This window comes from Dermacentor andersoni, chromosome 2 (assembly GCF_023375885.2).
Source record: "Dermacentor andersoni chromosome 2, qqDerAnde1_hic_scaffold, whole genome shotgun sequence".
Lineage (NCBI taxonomy): Eukaryota > Metazoa > Arthropoda > Arachnida > Ixodida > Ixodidae > Dermacentor > Dermacentor andersoni.
The window spans coordinates 141,061,574-141,084,546 of record NC_092815.1 but is presented as its reverse complement, the minus strand read 5'-3'; the positions used below and the strand labels follow the sequence as shown (position 1 = coordinate 141,084,546).

At 48.6% G+C, this 22,973-nt stretch overlaps 1 protein-coding gene across 1 annotated transcript in view; it reads left to right on the top strand.

The window, feature by feature from the left end:
* Positions 1 to 22,973, top strand: part of LOC126540657 (mannose-P-dolichol utilization defect 1 protein-like) — a 68,015-nt gene that overhangs the window by 28,946 nt on the left and 16,096 nt on the right. Inside the window, exons 3-4 of the mRNA XM_050187494.3 lie at positions 4,923 to 5,055; positions 16,870 to 17,074. Of these exons, the coding sequence (XP_050043451.1) occupies positions 4,923 to 5,055; positions 16,870 to 17,074 (338 nt within the window). The remainder of the gene's footprint in view (positions 1 to 4,922; positions 5,056 to 16,869; positions 17,075 to 22,973) is intronic.

Below are 22,973 nucleotides of genomic sequence, written 5' to 3'. Positions count from 1 at the left end.
ACAGAAAAAGGTTTATATTCATAGGTACATGACTGAGTTTTACAAACACGCCACCAACTCTAGGAGCACACTACATGCTTAAGTCCTTGTGCGTCCGAGCCTTCCCTTTTCACAGCAGTGCAGATCCGCTTTTTATGTCATTTTTTTCCTCTTTCACTCGTCAAGGGAATTCACGGGCCAATCACAAACGCCGAACCGTTCAGAACCTTCTGTCCCGGACGTCTCACCGTTTTGCTGGTTCTCTTGTCTCCAACGTCTCACCGTTTTACCAGCTGTCCTGTCTCCAACGTCCTACCGTTTCGCCGGCTCTCTTGTCTCCAACGTCCCACCGTTTTGCCGGCTGTCTTGTGTCCAACGTTGCACAATACAAGGCAACCACGTGGCAAACTGTCAACCCTCCATTGGCGTCCTTTCCCCGGGAGTCCTTGACAATGATCCTGTCATCAGTTAGTGGCCTCTGAACGTGCCCAAATGAAGTATACCATTGGCATACTAAACAAAGCGATTTATGATCACTAGTGAGTCAATGCTACCATCTCCTAGTTATTATAAGGGAATCGTCGTGTGTATGACTTTTCATTTGATATCCGTGACGCTGAGCTATGTGAAAGTGCGAGAATTAACACTGAACTGAGCGCATTACTAGTACTCATTAATGACCAGGCATAATCAGCCAGCAGCGGTAACCAAACAAATACTCATTTAATGACCTTTTGATTGATATCAGTGGCGACTTGCGCGAATGAAAGCTACCATTGTACCACTAAAATAAATGATTCATTGTCACTCTTGGCATAATCATACCAGTTCCGAGTAATCATAGTTGCTCGTTTTATGGCACTTCGTTTGATATCCATGACTATATCATGTGTAAAACAGGAAGAACATAACATATTATTTACTAGTGATCCTACCCGCCGTGGTTGCTCAGTGGCTATGGTGTTAGGCTGCTGAGCACGAGGTCGCGGGATCGAATCCCGGCCACGGCGGCCGCATTTCGATGGGGGCGAAATGCGAAAACACCCGTGTACTTAGATTTAGGTGCACGTTAAAGAACCCCAGGTGGTCGAAATTTCCGGAGTCCTCCACTACGGCGTGCCTCATAATCGGAAAGTGGTTTTGGCACGTAAAACCCCATAATTTAATTTTTTTTTACTAGTGATCCCTAGTGACTATAGTCCTATTAACTGTCAGATGTAGTTGCTTAGTTAATTGCTCATTAATTCACAGTGTGATTATTGATTGGTTTCCATGACGACGTGTTCGATTGGAGGCTAGCGATAGCGCAGTAGAAAAGGGTACCTTTATTCACTAGTGACCAAAGCCCACCAGCGCGTAGTGGTCATTAAATCACTTTAAGATGTTTCCTCTCTTAACAATCTCATATTAATATTTTTTCGCATTTGTTTACTTCAATTGACGACATCTGTCTTTGGCGCTGTCGCAAGAAGAAGGAAAGAAAAAGGAAAAGACAAAATTAGTGAGCCCAAACATTCATATGGTGACGGATTACCAGTAAAGCCTTTTGGGCTGCATACATTGGCTTCATACACGGGCAACATTCATTATGAAATCGTACATTTTTTTTTTCACACGGCGCCACACTACGCCAACACAAGCGGCGCCGCGCTCACCGCACCTCCCATGCGTCTGCCACAACCTCTGCTGCAGCCGTGCCGGCACCTCCGACGTGCGTGACGTCATAACCACAGGCAGCATGTGTGGGTTTATCGACCAGTTGCCTTCACCCAAAAAGATCACGTACTCGTGACACCTGCGGCATAAAGAGTGTTCCACATTCGCCGCCATGATTTGTGAGTGGCTGCGCTGGCTTACACTCCCAGGATTAGTCATTGTGGTGTGATTGGCAATGAACTCGCTGACAGTGAGGCAAGATCTGCGTTCTCTTCCTCTGATGATGTACGGATTGGCTGCTCGCGACCTGACACCAACTCTATGATCAAGGCACTCATGCAGGACCTTTCAAAGGTATACAGAGCCCGCGATGACAACATCCACGGACGCGTATACATATGATCGACCCAGACGGTAACTTCTGTTTCTCCGCGAAGATTACGCGGAGCAAAACGTCATTGCTACACAGGATGCGGCTGGGCGTTGGTTTCACCCGTTGCTTCACGCACCTCATCGGCCAATCGAACAGTCCTGATTGTGAACACCGCCAGATGCCTCAATCACTGGAACACATACTGTGCGATTGCCCAGCATATATGCTGGAGCGAAAGACGTTAGAAAGTTTCCTAGCCAGCGTTCGCAGGCAACCACTGTCGGAGGAAGCTATCCTCGGCCCATTTCCTGACACTGCAACTTCAGTGCGGGCAACTAAAGCTAGAAGAGCAGCTCTAGTAGGACCACTGTCTAATATACATAGCCACTCACCACTTCTCTCAGCGTGTCTATCAACCGGGAAAACCGGGAATTCTCAGGGATTTTGAATAATCTGGAAATACTCAGGGAAAACTAAGGGAATTTGTGCTTCTGTCAGGGAAAATTAGGTGTAACTTTACTGAAAGGGAACGAAAGTCGCGGTAATGCTGGCTCGCGTAACAGAGAGGGATCGTAACGAATCATCTTTTGACGACGTGTCGTCGGCTGGAGGAGTTGTCAGTCTACTGTCAATTACCGACTTTCCGGACGCTCGAAGGCTCCGCGGCACCTTCACGTACCCCATGCAGTCGATGTATAAAGACGTCTGAAATTTTGGACGCAAGAGCCCTTCGCCGTCCGATTTACCGCACTTTTTGCCGTGACCGCCATTCCGAAACGGCGTTAATCAAAGCTACCACTGCCGCCGTGGTAAAATAAACCCTAGGCCTAGCTGCTTCAACGTTCGTTATAAAGCTTCTTGCCGTTCGGCGCCGTGTTATTGATTGAAAGAATTCGCTGCTGTAAGCCAAGGCACCGACTCCGTCTTTGTGGTCCTTGCGATTGGCTTCGAAGCTCGGAAAGCACGGCGCGTTGCATATTGCCGGTTCCCCAAAGTCAGCTTCGCCTCAATACAGAAATGTTACGCGGTGAAGCATACGCGAAAGTATTGCGGTGAAGCATAAGCGTGGGAAGGGGCAATTGTCACGGGACACAGTATCTATTCCTTAATTATACACGCGTCCATCCTTCATCTCCTGTCACAGTACGAGCACCGATATGCCTAATAAGTGTGCTGGTAGGCCTTTTCGAATGCGACTGTGGACATTTGAGCCACTAATGGCAGTAAAAGACAAGCACTCATTTTTTCGGACTGCCCGATTTTACGGACGTTTTCGCGGCCTCTAAGGAGTCGTAAAAATCGGACTTTGACTGCACAGCTGACGAAGAGGATGCTTCAAATGGTCCGTGGGGCGAATGCGTGGTGGAAGGAGGACGAGAACAGAAATGACCTACGCATTGAGAAATGACGCTCCCGCTAACTGCTGGGTCATCCCAGGAACCAAGACGCGCCAGCTTGGTCTACGTCTACGAAGTTCCCCTCCTTCCTGTGTGCTCAGTGAACAAAGGTGCAGGAGTGATGGTGTGAACCTGCGCCCTCCAATGCGTGTCCTTCGACGACTTTTGACGCTCCGATTGGACGAAGGCGGGGCGGAAGTTTTCCCTGGCCTAGGGGATCTAGGGAGGACAGAGCGAACTTTTTCGGCTTCTTGGTGTGCTTCAATTCAGCCATGCTAGACTGATGAGACGTAGCGTTTTCCACTCCTCATGTAGATATTGCAGATAAACCCAGTACTCCTTGTTCCTCGGTGAGAACATGTTCCTCTCTTCAACAACGTCCTTAGCGTGGATGAGTCGGACGACGGCATGAGCCAGCTACCTCTTTCGACATGCCCGATAACAACTCTTACAACCGTCAGGTAGCATGTGGGGATTTATTTATTGACCAGTTGCCTTCACCCAAAAACATCATGTACTCGTGATGCCTGCCGCAGAAAGGATGTTCCACATCCGCCGCCAAGGTTTGTAAGTGGTGGCGCTGGCTAACACTCCCGGGTTAGCTCTAGTAGTAAAACAAGTACCCCAGAAAGTGGATGGGAAAACCGCACCGCGGCAGCTCAATTGGTAAGAGCTTCGCGCGCGTAATGCGAAGACGTGGGATCGTTCCCCACCTGCGGCAAATTGTTTTTTCATGCACTTTCATTTGGATTAATTTATAATTTCCTTTAATCGAATTAGTGAGTACAAATAATTTATCCTGTGTTGTCCTTGGTGCCCTTGTTTGTTAGGAATGAACTCTCTCTCGCTCTATCAGCCGTATGTATTTCCTCTTAGTCACCTGTGTGTGTGATCACCATCATCGTGGGCTGCATTGTGTCTTCGCCGAGCGTTTTGGCGAAGACACAAAGCAGACTGTGCGCGCTACGGCCCCAAATGTGTATATTGCGGCAGCAATGGCTGTCGGGTTAATTAACGTGAAAACGTCGGGTAGTTGGTTATTCATGTTCAAGCGGGAACAGCGCTAAAGACATGAACGCATGTCAAGGCACATGGAAACGAGACGTTGCGCTGTACATCGACTGGTTTGTTGCTGCGTCATACAAACATTTATCTACGCTAGAGCGAGTTGTCAGAGGTATCAAATACGTGGAAAACGTAAAAATAGGCAAGGGTTGGTGATCCTTACAGTGCATGCTCACGGTAAATGCATCTGGTCATAGGTTAGAAGGTAACGATTCAAATTTCTTGCCGATAGAACAGATAATGTGCTGACACATTTATCTTTCAGTTCGAAAGTGGGACCTCGGGCATATTGAAAGCATTTAGAAGGTTGGTTGTGAATTATGAGCCAGAGGCAGTGTATAGGGTATCGAAGGCATCGACCCGGGCGATTGATGGAGACTGCCGGCTGTGTGTATAGGTCCTTCGCATCCTCGTGAAAACTTACCGGTGACTTCCTTCCTCCGCATGTGCAGTGAAAGTGCCGCAGATCATGAAGATCGTGAAGACGCAGAGCGGTGAGGGCATCAGCGTCACCTCGGTGCTTATGGAGCTGATGGGCATGACGGCCACGGCTGCCTACAGCTACGCACAGCGATACCCGTTCAGGTGAGCCGCGTTAGGCGCGCGTTTGTAATCGGGGAAGTACCGTAATCGGGCATTGTGAACTACGTCTATTTCTTGAAAATGCTTCCTAGGGCGGGCTGAAAATAGGTGTTTTTGACGAAAGATGACGTGTGCCTAACGCATACTATGTTCCCTAAACTCCGCCGAGACAGTTGCTGCTGCTAAGGGGGTCACCATAGGGGTCAGACACGTGCGTACAGACTGGTGAAAGCCAATGTTAGAATCGTAATAACGAAACTTTGGGCCGATAAAAATGCATGGGCGCCGGCCAGAATCGAATTAACCGATAAATCGAACTAACCGTTGTGCAATGAACGGACGTCTACTGTGGAAATTAGCGAGACCCGACGGCTATGGCACTGATAGGCAGTGTGGCCAAAGTTTCATACCTACGCTTTTGGGCGCGGCCGAGCGTTAGCAGGCGACAGTCGGCGATAGTACGATAGTCGTAATTCCGAAAGTACGTATTTCCTATCGAAATTCGAAACCCATATTCTCGTTTGCTTCAGCCTCTGTCTAGATTGATGTCATCTATTAGTCAGTAGCAGCTGCATATGGGAATCTGTTGTGTGACGAAATGGGGTCAGCCCGACAAGAGCGAGGCCGAGGCTGCTGTTGAGTGTGCTTGCCGATTGCGAACTTCACGTGCCGCATACGACTGCAAAATTTGGCTGAGAGGTTCACAACGGCGTTATGTTATCCGCGGTCTCTCTCTCTCTCTCTCTGTGTGTGTCTGTGTGTGTGTGTGTGTGTGAGAGAGAGAGAGAGAGAGAGAGAGAGAGAGAGAGAGAGAGAGAGAGAGGGAGTGGTTCAGGACACCTTTAACAGCCCACTATGCAGCCTGGACTAGCCTCTTTCATGGAAGTTTTTCTTGAACGTTTCTTCCTCAAACGTTCATAAGCCGTCGGGATGTCTTGATATGTTCCTTCTCTTTTCGTGAAACGGTTCTTATTTATAATCGTTCGATGGCTGCTCCTCGTGACACAAACCTTTAATTTTGTGCGGAGCTGAAGTTACACCTTTCCTGATGACTGTGTGAAATGACGGTTCACTAAACGTCGTAATTTGCGCAGCTGTTGCTGGCATCTTGTCAGTCACACTGGGTGGCGTAAAATTGCCTTTATAATACTGCCAAAATTGACGAAGTTGAACTGACGTCTGTGTTAAATCGTCGTTCTTTTTTCATTTATATTTTTCTCAAGAGAACACTAAAGGCTCGTTTGATGCTAGCACGAACAGCGTTGTTGTAATGTTGAGTAAGCATAATGACGAGGGGAGGAGGAAAGATTTGCCGAAGTCAAAGCATTCTTTTTTTGTGTTGTTGAGAGCGTTCGCCAAAACTCGTTTCAAAATTTCCCGCACTTTCGCTTTGATCGCTTGGCTGAACGACCGAGAGATGGCGCGACGTCCCTGCGTTCCAGTATAGCGGCGAATTGCGCGCGCTAAGTGTATGTTGCGGTTGAAAGTCGGCGCGCACGGCTGTTGCACCGGAGCGTTATTTCTTACTTTACTTATTGAATGACTTGAGGGGCTAATTGATTCATTGTAGTGACTGATAGTTAAATGCGAAAAATTGGGAAACAGGACACCACACAAGAAGAGACACACGCCTGATCGAGCGCTGCGGTAAGATCGAAGCGTTTTTTTTTATCAAAAGAGGTAGCGCCTGTGAAAGGGACACATCTGTATCACTGTTCAGTGCAAGAATGTCTTCTTTGATCAGTCAGATGCATATTAGAAAGTTCTGTGGGGATGAGGGGAAGGGTATCTATGTGTCCTTCGATATTTATGCAGCTGCGCGTTTGGGCTACTGCGCTCGATCTTTCTGTGTCTCTTCTTGTGCGGTGTCCCGTTTCCCACTTTTGCGCATTTAGCAATCGGTCACGGAAATAATGATTGTCGTGGATATTGGTGCAAAGGTCGGGACTGCGTATGCGTTGCAATTAAATACAACGTGCCAGCGTTGCTGGGATGTGCGCTCTACATGCATGCTATCAGAGGAGAGGTAGGCTTAGCTATACTTGAATTTTTCGAATACATTGAGCGTTGACGCACTTCTTCTTTTAATCTGCCTTGTCTCACCTGAATTGCCCGGTACTGCTCGGTAGTGCGCTGTCGGCACGTAAGCGGGCGGACTGTCGTCTTGCTTTTGATGCTCGTGTAATGCGCACACCTTTTGAAAGTACGGTGGCACCAACTTTTGCGAAAACGATGGAAGCTGGGCTAAATGTTAGCGACGTGACGATTTATCACTATAAACTGGGTCATTCCGAATGTATTCTTTATCCAGCTATATTGAACCGAATATAGCGTCCGTCAAACTCGTCGTGGCAGTGGGAGCGTCCGTATAATTGACCGTCGTTACCTGCATTTGCTAATTCACGCCGCTGTATTCAGGGGGTCAAGGAATCACTCGAAGCAGAAGCTTATGAGAAGCTATCGACGAAAACTTGCGCATTCCAAACTCGGGCCCGCGGAGGCTTTTTCGGGTGTGCTTGAGTAGCGTCGGCGCCCGCATTGGCGCACAGTCTCTCACCTTGGCAAGCCATTTACCTGGCCAAAAAAGTGGCCACAAAGCGAGAAGCCATTCGCAGACGGGGAAATCGTAAGCCAGCTTGCATTCCGAGAGTGGCTGCGGGGTTACTTCACGATAAAATAGGTACTCTAATAAATATTTGTTTGGCACCAAATGGGCATCGTCAAACGTTTCACCGGTCGGTTGGCAGGCAACGAACAGTTCGCGCAAAAAAAAAAAAAAAAAAATTATGAATCACCATAGGGTGTGCGACACAACAGAGCTTATTTAGTACGTTCACGCGTGGCATTGGCAGCGAATTCAACGTCACCCAAAGAGTTAGTTTCGCCACATAGCACGCATGAAACAGTGACCGGGGAAGACGTGTTTTTGCAACTAAATGTAACTGTTCTTCGATGCAGTTCGCAACGAAACAGACTGAAATGTATGACAATGCACAGAGGAGGAAAAATATAAAGAAGACGGAAGACTCGATCCACTTTTCAGAATCGCATCGCATTTTCCAGCGAAGTTGCTTTCGAGTAGTTGAACTAAGGACTTAATTTGCCTGCAATTAGACCTCATACTTTCGAACGCCGCCCGCACGCGACTCGTCAATTTGACACTTTGCCCCACATAACGCTTTCGAGCACTTGGTGAAATGAATTTTCTACGGAGAGTGCCATTGAGCCACGCATGTGCACGTTCAAGGTAAGTGCTCCCCTTTTCCTTCAAATTTGATCTCGGTATCACTTATAGTTCTCCCAGGGCAGCGGGCCAAATTCTGCGCCGTTCGTAACACACACTTCAGTGCACTTGCATAAGTAATTTATTGAAAATGCCGTTGTAATTAACCCGCACACTTTTAAATGTGCGTACGAATTACCTATAACATTATCCTTATTTTTAGTAAATATAAACAAACTGCCTCGATCGTTTAGTTCACTGAGGGCTCCTAGGAAACCTGAGGCGAACCTGGTATAACCCATGAAAATAGTGAGCAAAAAAAAAAAAAAGACGATGTGTTCAGTAGTTGTTTTCAAGGCTCGTAATTAAGCCAGAAACATTAATGTTTCGGCACACATTGCAGTACACGTGCCTCTCGTTGCCTCCGAATATGAACACGCTGCCACGTAGAGTTTTTTCAAAACACTGGAAAACGTAAGAGGAAGCGACCATATAATGGTTCCAAGCATTTGCTGAATAAGTTCATTGCAAAGGCCCCAATTAACCCTCACATTTTTAGCTTTCCTTGCACACCGCCTATTACCTGACCCTTACTTTAACGAAGTATGTAATCAGCGTGCATTGTTTAATTCAGCAAAGACGCCGGACAATTAACGTGAACGCAACCTCGTATAACGCATGAAATTGGGGGAAAACGATGTTTCAATAATTATTTGAAATACTGCTAATATAGCAATGAACGCTGAAGGTTTGCCACACGTTGCACTTAACATGCCCCACATTTTCACCAAATGATTAACTTGGCGTGAGCTGTACAGGTATATCGGAACAGTGGGTAACATGGATAGCAGAAAACGGCCCTATAGCGCTCTAGAATACTTGCTAAAGGAACTTTTCTCAATGGCTGCATTTGAACCATACATGTATAACTTCGCATGCTCATTTGCGATAAAGTTCTCCCCATATTCATGAAATTTGGTCTAGGTGAAATTTTTATTTCTCCCGTGTAGCGGACTAAAATTAACCCATGACTGTTCGTAAAACATACCTTTAACGCTTCGGTGCGTTTGCATACGCAATTTATTACAAGGGCCCTAATTAACCCTCACACTTTGAACTTCCCCCTACACATCACCGATAACCTGTCCCTTATTTTAACCAAGTATAAACAACGTGTCTTGTTTATTTACCCGATAACACTGGCGAAACGCAATGCGAATTTCGTATTGACCATTTTCGCGGCGATCCCTCGGGCACTGCCATGTTTGATCACGTGGTGACGCGTCTATTGCCTCAACTGCCTCCGTTGCCTCCGCGTTTACAATGGGCGTGCATGACGCCGGTGCGGCTTAGCAAACCTCTGTTTCGGAAGATATCGTAGACGGTGACTGGGCGGACGACACGAAACCTTCGTCACAGCTTCAGAGAATATGCAAGAACGCTTTGGAGGCTGATTAAGCTGTGTTCAAACGGCGCGAGCAGCATATGTGGTGCTTGCTTTAAAGCGAGGTTAAATATGTATGCTAAACTATCCAGACTTTCGCCCATGTATTGAATCAGGATCAGTGTGTTTTGCTCTTTCTTCTTTCTTTGGCAAATATATTGAAGCAACAGCTTGTCACATTTCTGACTCAGTAAATTTCCTCGGTGCGTTCAGTACCTCATTATTTCCTGGCTGATGGCTCGCGGATGTTCTCAGTTCCGATAGATTTGTTCTTGCTGCGCGCTAGGCTTGAAACGTAGCCCTTTTGTACATAGTAATACCTTGTAGCAAAGATATATTATCACTAGTAACTCACTTACCCTTGTGGACCGTCACGAAACATTCAGCTTCGACTATTCGTGCGCTATCGGTGTAATCCGTCATTTATTGTTCGTATATGGTGCGCATATATTCAAGTGTGCGTGCATTCACTTAACGACACGTAGGCGTATGATTTCGCGCCAGTTGGGGTAGATGTGTGTAGATACTGTGCGCGAAACGTACTATGACCCGAAGCGGCGCTGCTCCCTTTTTCATTGTTTAACGAGCGGTACTCACTCTTGCCGACGTTCCGGGGTGGAAGCGCTTTCTTCGAATGTTGGCGATACAACGCTGGCAGATGAGCAAATATCTGTATCCTCGAGAAAAGCCGTATATCTCGAAAGAGCCGGTTACGTGTACGAACAGACGCAGCAGCGGTCTGCGAACTTGGCCACAGATTCATTCCATTCCTTAATATGCCGGTTACTATTTTTGCAGCCAACTTCTGCACATGTCTTTAATCCACATGATTCAATCCGACATGATTGGAGCACAGTGCCTTAGTGAAAACTCATTTACATTTCCGACAGCTGATTACACAGAAGCAAGCTGGAAGCGGTAATGGTTTCGTATTCGTGCGCTGTCGCTGAGGCGACGTGCGGCGCACCGCCGAAAGCGCCATCTCGTTTCTCTAGAACCAATTGCTCGGTGAAAAGGGTCAATAACGCATGAAAATAGAGAAAAGGTAAGGGTTCAGTAAGTATTTGCAAGCTCCTAGTTAAGGTTAAGCTAGGAACATTAAGGTTTCGCTACACATTACATTTAACAGGTTTTTGTTCGCTCATTTGATGTATATTTCAGTAAGCATAAGCGAATGATGCATTACGGATGAATCGAATACATTTATCTAAGGTTTCAGTCAAAGAAAGCGTTATTTATGCAGCCACGACCATGTGTTTTTGGCCGAGTCACGCTTGAATCAAGCCTAACCACCAATGTCACGGCATTCCTACGCTGTAAAATAATTTACGCCCTTCATACTGAATAAGGGTGTAAGTCTGTTTATAACTCACACCCTTACACCCAAACATTGTGTAAGGGTGTGAGTTATAGTCCGGTTTACACCATTATTCACTTTTTTAAAGGTGTAAATTATTTTCCAGCTAATGGCGGCACAGCTCCCGAAACTCGCATGGACGGTGGCACCAGGCAATATTGTAAGAATATCTGTATTGCGTCCCGAAGCTGCGGCTGCTTGGCTATGCGAGAGACAACGGAGTGATGTTAACTCGGATTAACGTTAGCCTTTCTAGGTTCTTTCACGTCACATTTGTCGAAGCGCAGCCTTGGATTGAAATCACGGCGTGGTCCTCAATCTAACCGTTCTATATAGTAATGTTCTAGTCGGTGCGATGATGGCTGGCATTTTGAACGTGACGAGCATATATTGGAAGAATCTTGTTCTTTTCTAATCTGGCATGCGCCGAGTTGACGCAGTGTAGCAACGGCGAAAGGTTGCACTACGATATATGCGCTTCACTAATGAGCTCAGCACAGTACATAGAAGAACGAAGAGCAGCAACTAAAAAACGGGTAACTTAATTTATTGCAGTGGCACATTGAAAAACAAAAAGGTAAGAAGAGACGGAATGGAAGACACAGAAATGAAAAGAAGAAAGAAAGAAAGATGTCGCGATTTACTTATTTCACACCGTATTATATCACGGCGTCGGACGCATAACTATGATATTTTGACATTGAAGCTCAAGGAATGCTGACAAAGTTCGTCGATGTTATCTCAAAAATTGCGAGGACCTGACTCATATCGCGCTTGCGGGCGTCTTCGTGTTTCTTAGTATGGTTCCCTTATCGAACTACACAGCGCACAGTGGGTGGCAAGGCTATGTATAGTGGTCGGGAACCAAGCATTTACGGAATGCGTACACACATTGCTGCTGTAGCCAATTGTCAACACATGAAAGGGTTTGTACAGCATAGATGATTGCCCGTCGGACTAGATAAGCTCGTAGATGTTGCTTTTTGTACTGCTTCTTGATGTCAATGGCGGATCTAGAGGAGTTCCACCGAGGCACGGCCCCGCCCCCACTTGCCTCTCAAGACATCATCATCAGACGGACGAAGGCGTCTCCCTGCAATATCCAATTAGCCCCCAAGGCGCCAGTACTTTTTCTGACACTTGGCCTGTATGTATGTTGCACAGAAAAATCGTGCGATGACAAAATTTAGCGTGCAGTGAGGTACGCTTTAGACTCGTAATGAAAGCATGGCTGACCAATGTTAACCGCGGTGTCTTCTTACTGGCACTTCCTGCAAGGCACTTCTTTCAAGGCACTACTTTTTCAAAAATAAACAATCTGTAGAATGTGGGACCGTACTGTATACATGTGATTATAGAAAAAGCGTTGGGCAAATGTTTAGCAAAACCACTCAGTTCGAAGACAATTTGCTTGCTTTTTATGTTACACGTCTTGTTATCTCTGTGTGTGGAGGAGCGTTTAAATGTACTCCCGAGCAATGCCGTACGTGAGGCCAAAGCGCCATCCCGTTTAATGAAGAGAATCAGTCACTCAATGCACACTGGGTTTCCGAAGTTTTTATTACACCTACCGTGCGTTTTCTGAGATCCTGGTCGCTTCTCACCCCCCTCCCCCTGTTTTCCTTGTTTTCCTTGTTAACCTCCTATATGAACACAACTGTGCCGTGTGGTATGCTTTTAGTACTGTTACAATGACCTACGATACATAGAAGAGCACACAATGGAATAGTGCATACAAGGTTTTTATTTCCGATTTCACTAACCGAGTGCTTCCCAACACTGCGGGTTGGGAGAGGTGTCTTGATAGTCTAGGCCCAAAAGTCTCCTGGTAAAATTGTCGTAAGCGGTACTTCCTGAGTTCTGCATAGCGAGCATTGGACAAGTCTATGTATAGTAACTCTTTTTTTTTCTTCAGTCTATAACATGGAAGGTCTTGCACTCTTGCCCTCGTAAGGATGTGTTTTAATGATGAAGCTCAGTTGTAGTCGTTAGAAAGATCCATCCCAGCAGGCACAGGTTCACGGACGCTTGAGACTCAGCGGATGTGTATAACGAGGTTTTATTAGCTTTAGTCAGACGTTGCTTTGTTTGTAAACTTCTGACAGCGGGCGCGCGTTAATCTCTTTTCGCTGACCTGTCTGTTCCGCTAGACGCGAACCTGCTCGCGAACTGAGCCCCGGCCGCAGCTCCGTCGCTGTTATACGTGGCAATCGTACGCACTTTATGTATATATACATAAAGCACAGGCCGCGGCGTGGGCGCCGCCTCAGCTCCGCGACTGGCAAGCTTTCGCCTCTTTCGCTATCGCGGCTCCCGATCGCCGACAAATCGCGCGCTCGGGGCGCCCTTTCGTCCCCATCGTTCTCGGGCACCGCTGGCACGCGTCGCCGCTCTTACGCAAACAGTGGGGACGCCGCCTCCCCGTTCCCTTAACCCCCATAACAAATTGTCGCTCTTCCCGCGCTCCCGTTGCCAGCAGGGTTACGAGATGGCGTGCGTGATGCCTCTGCGGATGCCAGTGGTCGGAGTATCTATCAAACGGGGTCTGTCTGCATATATCTTCACGCGAAGGAAGGTAGGGGGGAAGGAGGGCAAAGAGTGAAGTACACACGACCGTAATGTGTGCGTAGATATATACATATATATATAGGGTTGAACTGCGATGCAGGGGTCATTGCTGCGTTCCCGATTCGGGAGTTTTTAAAAGAAGGGAGAGAGACCGCAAGAACAATGACCGTGTGGCCAACGACGCGAGAGCGCGGGTGTGTGTGTGTGTGTGTACATGTGGGGCGGCGGGAGTGGTGGGGTTGCGGTTTCGCGCTGTTGGTGTTTCTTTACTCAGTTTTTTTTTCGAAAACCGGCGGAGCGTGAGTGCGGCGTTTCCGCCGGCGGCAACGCGAAGGCGAAACGCCGCGCCGCACGGTCCCCATTACGCGGTGAGGGCAGCGAGGCCTTCCTTCTTTTGGGTGTTCGCGTTATGTAAGGGAATCCATTAACGGGGGGGGGGGGGGAAGGGTAAAGAGAAACCCTTTTGGGGAGCGGTTCGCCACTCTTTTCCTCCCGTCGCCGGCCTTCTCGCTCGCTCGCTCCCGCGTGGAGCCAGGCGAGCGCGTTGCGGCGACGGCCGTTTCTGTATACCCTCGGCGTCTTACAGCCGGAGAGTGGGATGTGCGGGAGAAAGCAAAGGCGAGCGCTTTTCCCCGGATCCCTAATTGCATTTCCAGAGCCACGGCTCATTTGCTGCGAGCGCCGCGCAGGGACGGCTTTTTTTCTTTCTCCCTTTGGTAACCTTCCTTCCCTTTCTGCCTTCTGCACCGCCAGGCACACACACACACGCGCGCTTGCTGTCGCCGAGAGTGTACTAATTACGCTCCGATAGCGGGAAGAAGGGAGAGCCGCGGGTGTGCTAAGTGCAGTCGCCTGTAATGGGGATGGATCCCACCGTCTCTGTGTGCGCGCGCGTCGTTGTGGTGGCGGCAGGACCCACGTGACGGAGACGGCCGAGCCGGGGGTCCGCCCCGGCGGCGCGTCTCCCTTTGATGTGCGCCGGGGCCTCTTCGATCCCGCTCTCTCCTCCAATCACGGCGGCTCGGCCCCGTTGCAACGCTCGAGGTGGGCCGTCGTTGGGGAGCGCGTGATCCCCGGCAGCGGATGCGAACGCAATAGTCTTGAAATGATTATACTGGAGGGAACTCTGGCGCTAGCGTCCTGCGGTAGCTGCAAGTGCATGCGGTGGTTCAGGCAACGTGGTAATTACTGGGCAGCGCGTGGTCCGTATGCCCAAGATTTGTCCTTCTGGCTTCGGACGGCTTTGCGACTTTGAAAATTGATGATTGATTACTTTCAAACGAAGTATTGCGCTATAAATGCCACAACTCGCATTGACTGCGCATGCGCGTACAGCCTAGTTGCCGGGCTATGTTTAGAAAACTGTGAATAACTGGAAATATTAGAAAGCTTAAACGTGCTGAGTAACATCACCACAACGTTCGAAGCTACACGTAGGAGGAATATAGATAAATCCATGCACTAACCATCATTCCCGTTTTGGCTGAACAATCGCAGCGCCATCCTGTGTAACTTTTTTAGTGAATTCTGCGGGTACGAACATCCGGGGCGGCCCGCGCACTCTGTCGCTGTTTGTTTCACGGCTGCTTGTGTCTGCAGCAGGATTTATCTCCATCTGCTTGACAGCCAAGGGTGCCAGTGTATGTTGCACTCGTAGCGGGCTTTGTAGTACTCAGCCTGGATGTTTGAGCCGTGGTGGCAGTGCGAGCCGACTTTCACCCACGTTAATCTTGTCTGTATTGTGTCACGCGTAATCCAGACCGCCGCAATTTTTGTCTACAGCGTTCAACGCAACCAGAGATTGTGTTCGCTTCTGCACCCTCAGTGTGGAGCATGTCGAGTGACGTGAGCCCGCTGAGCTGTTTCTGTAGCCCCCCCCCCTCTGTTAATGTCATCGTGGCCGCTGTACTCTTGACTAATTTTTTGGAGTCTGTAGGGTGGGCCTGTGCTAAAAGAACGGCACATGACGACGGCCAGCGTTCGCAGACAGAGTTCGTGCGCGCTGAGTTAAGAGCGTAGAATGGCGCGCCTCGAATCTGTAATGTGTGCATTTCTAATATCCTGCGGTGCGCTCAGAAGGGTAGCGTCCTTGTCAGGCACTCGGGCCGAGCAGTCGTGAATTTTGGGCGCAGATCGTGTACACGAACGGCCTACTTCTACGTCTGAACCCATCCTGCTCCAAACTCTTAGGGAACGGGATAGAGATGAGACATTTGATGGAGACATTCGCTTGTCGTGGGCGCGCCTAGCACGATACTGCGGATGAAAACTGTGAATGAAACGCAACGCGCAGGGCACGGTACGGCAGGAGCCCAGGCACGCGGGATGCGCAAAACACACCACAACAGAGAACAACATGCACGGTGTGCAAGTTGCTTGGATAACGTGCAGCACTGGGTACGCTAAGACGGGGTATGGGCACAACATACGCATAACACTGCAGCTTTCTCGCTTCTGTGCCAAACATTTCTTTCTCTTTCTTTTTTTGTTCGTTTCCCTTTCTTCTATAACTTTGTGAGTGCTCTAGGAGGCAGCGATTTTCTATGTTCGTCTTTAACAAAAACTGAGGATTCTTTTGATTTCGCATCGCACCGACTTTCTACTTCATGGAGCATAGTTTAGTTATCTGCTGGCCGCTTTGGTCCAAAAGCTAAGAAAGCAAGCAGTTACAAGAATCCGTCTGTTTCTTTTTGTTTTTTCTGAAGTTGGTATTACCCGCCTGGCTAGATTGTAATGCGGCGAAGTAATCTTGCTGCAGCCTATTTCTTTTTTTTTTCTGCAACTACTGCACGACGCCACACGCACGCACGCACAGACGACATCTGATGGAACTTGTTGCCGCAGTAGCTCAATTCGCTCCTGTTTCGGTCGTACGAGTGTAACAAATTTAATTATCTGTAATGAATCGCCATCCGACGCGAATTTCCGCAGATGTGGTTAAATCCTCCTGCTCTGCATGACCACTTATTTACATTTTAAGTGTCCCCCGGTGGTGCCTTCGGCAGTACAGTAATGAAGCTCTATGCTCGTAATAACGTGAAGTTCAAAGCGCGAGGTGACGTCGTCTGCTAAAACAAAAAGAAAAGAAAACAAAAAAGCCCGGATGATTATACGCGGAGCCGTCGACAATAAGCGTAATACAGAGATCAACGGCGTGCGGAACAGCGACAGCGACCATACAGTCTCTCGTGCCGGCGTGCTGATGCCCGCCTGCCTGCTTTGCAGCTCGTGGGGCGAGGGCCTGTTCCTGATGCTGGAGACGGCGCTGATCGCGGCGCTCGTGATGCGCTACCGGGGCCAGACGAGCCGCGTGATGGGCTTCACGGCCTCCTACGCCTGCCTGCTGGCCGTGCTGATGATGAAGGTGGTGCCCGTGCCCGTGCTCTGGTCGGCGCAGCTGCTCAGCCTGCCCGTCATCATCTGCGGAAAGGTGAGCCGGACGGGGCCGCGGCTGCTGTGGTGGTTGTTTCGCGGAACGGGTGCGGTGGGCGGAGAGCGAGGGCCAGTCGGCACGCAGTGTTAACCTTGGTTACGCGGTATTAAACCTTGGGACCACCTCCTGTATATGAGAATCGGTTTTTATTGAGATGATTAGAAAGATTACAAGATGTTAATATGCAGAAGGAGGACCCGAAGTCACAGACTGCAATGGGACCTCCTTTACAAAGTAAACGCAATAAAACAAAAATTACAGCAGTTTCGACAAATCGTTAACGTGGAAGAATTGCAGGTTTTAGTATGAGTAGCATGCTTGAAGAATTACATGTGCATAAATGTGGTGAAAAAAAGCACATGTAACATAATCTCGTTGACAACTAATAAAGTAACAGCGTAGGTGACGCGACGAACACGACACCTGCGCTGCACAGGTACATGTAAAAGGTATACAGGTAAAATGCACAGGTACGTACCATTATAATGTATGTAATGAGCTTGAATTGAAAAGGACTTGACTGCGCGAATCAAGTAAGGTTCTCCTCACAACTAGCGTTTGGCGCGTTTTCTTAGTGAAGTTGCTACGCTGACGTCTGCGTTGTCTAATCTGAGGGCAGCCCCTGGATGCCGCGCATTGGTCTACCAAACGCTCTCTGCACTCGCTCTCAAATCAAGAGTATACGATACAATCGCGCCCAGCGTGCTGTGCGGGGAAATATTCGCTCACAGCCTTCTGACTTCGCGTCCGTTCAACGAAGAAGTATACGCGCAGACGACCTTGTCCAGCAATGTAGTGAACGGGACGCGTTGCACGAGCCGAGCCACAGCACGAGCTCGGCGGACTTTGCGGTGCTCGGTCTTCGATCTGTGGTCGTATACGCTCACGCGGCGATGCCGAAGCTTGCAACTTCCGCGGCGGTCGCATCTCGCGTATAACGCCGCTGACACGGTGGTGGCGGTTAATCGACGAAATGCCGAGCGGCTCGTTACGCGTCGAAAGTGTTTCGGTCTGCCTGACATCGCGAGCGTGTTCGAAGTTTCCACCGTGCAGCGAAAGTTCAAAAAAAAAAAAAAAAAAGAACTCTAAGAGTCATTGCGTGTATAAGTCAGTCTCGTCCGTACGGCATTCGACTGGGAGGTATGCTTCGTTGACTTTGGTTCAGTTGCCCGGGCTGTTGCTGCCGCTGCGCCTTTCCCAATCGGCTCGCGGGTGGCCAGGCCTGTTAGCGCGCGGGCGAGCGTGCGTAGGGCTAATTGCGAACGCGGTTGCACGCGCTCTGCGACCCGCGGATTCCTGGCGCCATCATGCCTTGCTTGGCCGAACTCCTTGCTCGGCTGTCGGAAGGAGAGGGGGGGAGGGGGGAGAGAGATCTCGACGTGGAGAAATGAACCGGACTCGGCCGCAGAAGTACGCGCCGTGTCTGCAGAAACACGCGCGCTCGCGCGTTCTCGAAAGGCAAGCGCTGTATTTTCGCTGGTGGCGCTTGCGCTTCTCGTGCTCTCTTCCGCCACGAAAGGTGAATCGTTACGGCGCGTGGTCGAGTCCTTATATATCTGGGCGTGCAGTCGACCCCGTTTATAAAAAGGAAGCGTGCGCAAGAAAATAGTTCAATAACGGGTACACCTAATTGCCTAGTATATTGAACTATTTTTTTGCGTATGCTTGTTATAAACTATGTGTCGAATTAATTCGTATATTGACCTTTTTTTTTGCGCATGTTAAGAACGCACGGTACCCCCAAAACGAGGGCGCGATCATGGGCCGTAGCACGTTTCACTTTCGCGGCAGAACTCGCCTCTGACGAATTAAATTGAATTTTTGTTGCGGCTTTAATTGTTCTGTTCGAATTTGTTGTCCGCAGCAAAGAAAAGGAGCAAGAAATGAATCCATTGTTGAAGACAAAAGTATATATGCGTGTAGTGGGCTGGAGCTTACCGGAATCTTGGAAGAACGCCAACATAGTCTTAATCCATAAGAAAAGGGAGGCCAAAGTCTTCAAAACATTCGCACACTCCTAGTTATATGGGAACACGCAATGTGGAGGAGATTTCTTGAAAGGGAAAGTGTTTTGAGCCAAAGACCCGTTATTAAGTACGTAAGTAAGTGGTTCTGGTCCCTTTTGACTCAGGGCAGGCGTTTGCCAATACCACAGGAGATGTTGAAAGGACGAGAGAAAAGAAGGTAAGGAGAGAAAGAATATAAAACGCAATTTCGTCAGAGTCTGTGAGGCGGTCTGGTTGGCCCGGTTCGCTGTACTCGAGGCGCTCCATCGCCGCGGCGACAGGTGGCAGCACCGTCCCGTTGCACCAAACTCGACATCTTGAATGCTGGTTGGTGACGCCGCAGACAACGCGCATTTAGACCTTACTGTGGATAGAACAGGCTCGTAACGCTCGCAAATACGGTAACGGAACGAACCCACTGTGAAAGCCGGCCTCTGTGCGAAATTTGAGTGGAAGTCAACCAGCGGTCTTTGGCTTTAAGATTAGAGTACACTTGATGGCGCTGTTATTGATGCAGAAACTCAGCAGAATGCAATGTCCTCCTTCTCTCTTGTTATTGAAAAAAAAAAAGACAAATGAACGGTCACTTTCATTTTTGTTGATCAGTAAAGGGCCAGCTACAGTTCCGAGTAGACGTTGCTAACATCTCTGATGTCACGGGGAGCTATTGTACACATAGTACGGCAAATTGAAGGTGCGATCGGCCACCAGTGCTTCGTTCTTTTGCGCCTTTCCTCACTCAAGCGAGACTCCGCGCACGGTAAGGCTAACGTTTCGGGTGTCTCAGAAGTATATAGCGGGAAAACAGTTTAACTTGGTGTTTCTTTAAGTGTTAATCGATGGTACATTGCGGAACTGCACACTGCGGGTATACGCACTCGGCTTCAGTTTAATTCACTGTGAGCTAATCAGACAGACGAATCTTCGTGCTTTGGTGTCGGGGAACCGGCATTCTTCCTCTTCGTTTCTTGCTTGAGTGGTATCGCTGTGACATTGCTTTCTAAAAAAAAAAAAAAAAAAAAATGTCTTCTTGCTCTTGTTTTGTTTTTTTTTTTGTATACGCCACCGCACGCCTATGTGACCTCTTGAGAAGGTGGCGCATCCAAGGTCGGAAACGTGCCGTCCTTCCGGTGCGCCTGTTGTTGGCGCTTTCCCTTGTGCCAAGGAAGGGAGGCGTCCCTCTTCGTATTAGGCTCGCATCGGGGTCTATTAACCGCATTAACGGCGTCTTTGTCCTCCTCGGTAGGCGGTGCGCCCGTCGCGACAACAGCTATACGCATGCGTCGAACCGGTTGATAACTCCGCGCGGTAATTTCTGTTGACACCACGAGTTCGAGGCTTTCAGCGGAGAGCTATGCTCAGCTTATATATATATATATATATATATATATATATATATATATATATATATATATATATATATATATATATATATATATATATCGGCCTACACGACGAAGCGTTTCCGCATGCCCGAATCTCTCCTGCGAGACGGCGCATGCGCGTATATACAGCCCCATCATGAGCGTGGGGGCGCTGATTTCGAGAGCCGGTCCCCCCCTCCCTGAGGAGGCAATTAAGCGCCGATCCATTAATTATTACTCGGTCGGTAGTGGCGCTGGTCGGCCAGGCGTGTCCAGTTCTCCGGCGGGCCGCCTGTCTGCGCGGCCGCGGAATTGGCCCGCCGCCGCCGCCGGCGATGGTGATCTATGGCCGAATCGCTGCCGCGACCGCACGCGGCATTGCATGTGCGCCGCCGTATACCATGCTTCGCCTCGCCCGTAAGAGATATAGCATAGCGCGGCCGTGTGCGGCTTCGTGAACGTGCAACGCGGGTGCGTGTGCTCGCCTATGTACGCGTAGCAACGGCATACCTGTCTTTTTTTGAAGGGACGCCAAAGACTAAACCCGACATCACTTTTACACTTGTACGGTGCAGTGTCTCAAACGTACGAGAGTGCGTTCGTGTGGTTTGGCTGGTACGTGGCTTATTAGTTGTCCCGTTTGAGTATGTCTATATATCGCAAAATTTCCGAATAGAATCGAGTACGAACGTTCGATTTAAAAAAAAAAAGAGCGACCTTCGAATATGGAGTGGAATGCCGTCGTTTCTTACCGAAGTGTACTAAAACGTTGGCGAGGAGTCCGCCTAAATAAAGAAACTTCATTACTCGTAATATTTGATCAGCGTAATGCCGTTCGCAGCTGGAACTCCACTCAGCTGAGGAGTTTGTAAATGAGAAACTGGCGAAAAGTGATCGTATTTGTATTTGACGTGGAAGAGCACGTCACCGGACCATTGTGTTCCGTCGAACGAGCAAAGTGTAATGCTGCAACGCGGCGCCTGCTTTGAAGCGTGGGGAGATTGGCCAGATAAATAAATTTCCGCGCCTGAGATGAGAAAACAAATTTGTAGGCTGCTTTAAAGCAAACGACCCTTCCTTGTATGAATGGAAAGTATTGAGCGCAGGTTACCTGCTCCATGCGTTCTCTCCGGAACTGCTGTAGATCTGCGCAACAACCTCGGATTTCCTGCCGCAGAATCACTCGCAACAGTCGCCACCGACTCCCGTAGGTGGCGATCATCTGATCGTGATTAAGATCATCTGATCTTAATCTGATCTTAATCATGTTCGAACAGAAACAAATATTCGATGATTTCTAGCAGGTAATTCTCAAACTTAATCGAATAACAGAGGCTGTTCGATTCGTATTCGAAATCTCTACTATTCCTACACCGCCTGCGCTTATTTTAGGCAAGAAGCGGGGCGAACACTGGACACACGGATCATAGCACCACACCAAATGCAGTGCTTCGTTGTGCCTTGCCCCGTGTGTCCCGTCCGTGCGCTTTTCTTTTCCGAATGAGCTCTCGAACGTCTGTTTCGAAGTCTTTGGTAACGACCAGCAAAATACCTGCTTCTTAAAACAGAATAAGGAAGGGTGACAAGGAGAGACAAATATGAAGCCTTGTTTACTTAGGAATTAAAATTAGGTGTGCACGAATTTTCGAGACTTTCGAATAGAGTATTACCCTATGCGACTCAGTCTTCTTATCGAATGGTCACTATTCACCAATACGAATATTTAGCGCATATTTCGCAATCGTCAACTGTGCTCAATCGAGCGTGAAATCGGAGCAGAAGTACGATGAATTTCATACCCGCAGCCATAGCATGGGCGTAACACATGAGAAGTTAGGTAGTGCAGCAGGCTACGTCGCTCAGTGAACCCAGACTGTACCGGATGAACCGCGATTACTAGCAATCTCCGAAGAGGCCTGGGTGTGCGAACAAGGCAGGTTTGATCTTAATTCTCCATTTATGCTTTCAATAAGCAACCCTTCACGACGTGCCATGTGATGAGGAAAACTTGCTAACTAGAATGCGAAAATTGTTTTATGGTAATGGTGAAAACAGCTGCCTATTATTCGAAAAGTGCTCGATATTTGATTCCATTCGCTTCTCTTATACTGTTCGATTCGCATTCGATTGGGTCTCAACAAAGACTATTTACACACCCCTACTTATTGTTTGGCTATACCTTCTGATGCCATCCGACTCTTGGCTGATTCCCCACAGTGGCGTGCCATTAGTAAGGGAAAATCGAATCAAACCTCCTGTTACCGGTGCACTGAACGGAAAGTTGTATTTTGTCGGGCAGCCGCCCTGTTTTGGACAAATGTGGGTGTTCAGTACGACCCGAGGCCAAGCTGCGTCTATTAGCCCAGAAGTGCCGGGAAAACGAAGCCGTTACCATCAACTTTCCTTGGAAGAAAAAAAAAAATCGGCACACGCACTTCTTGGCGTTACTATAGCTGACGAGGCCAACATCACCCGCGAAGAAGCGGACTCCAAGGATTTAGTCATAGTTAGTGACCAGGCGGCCGA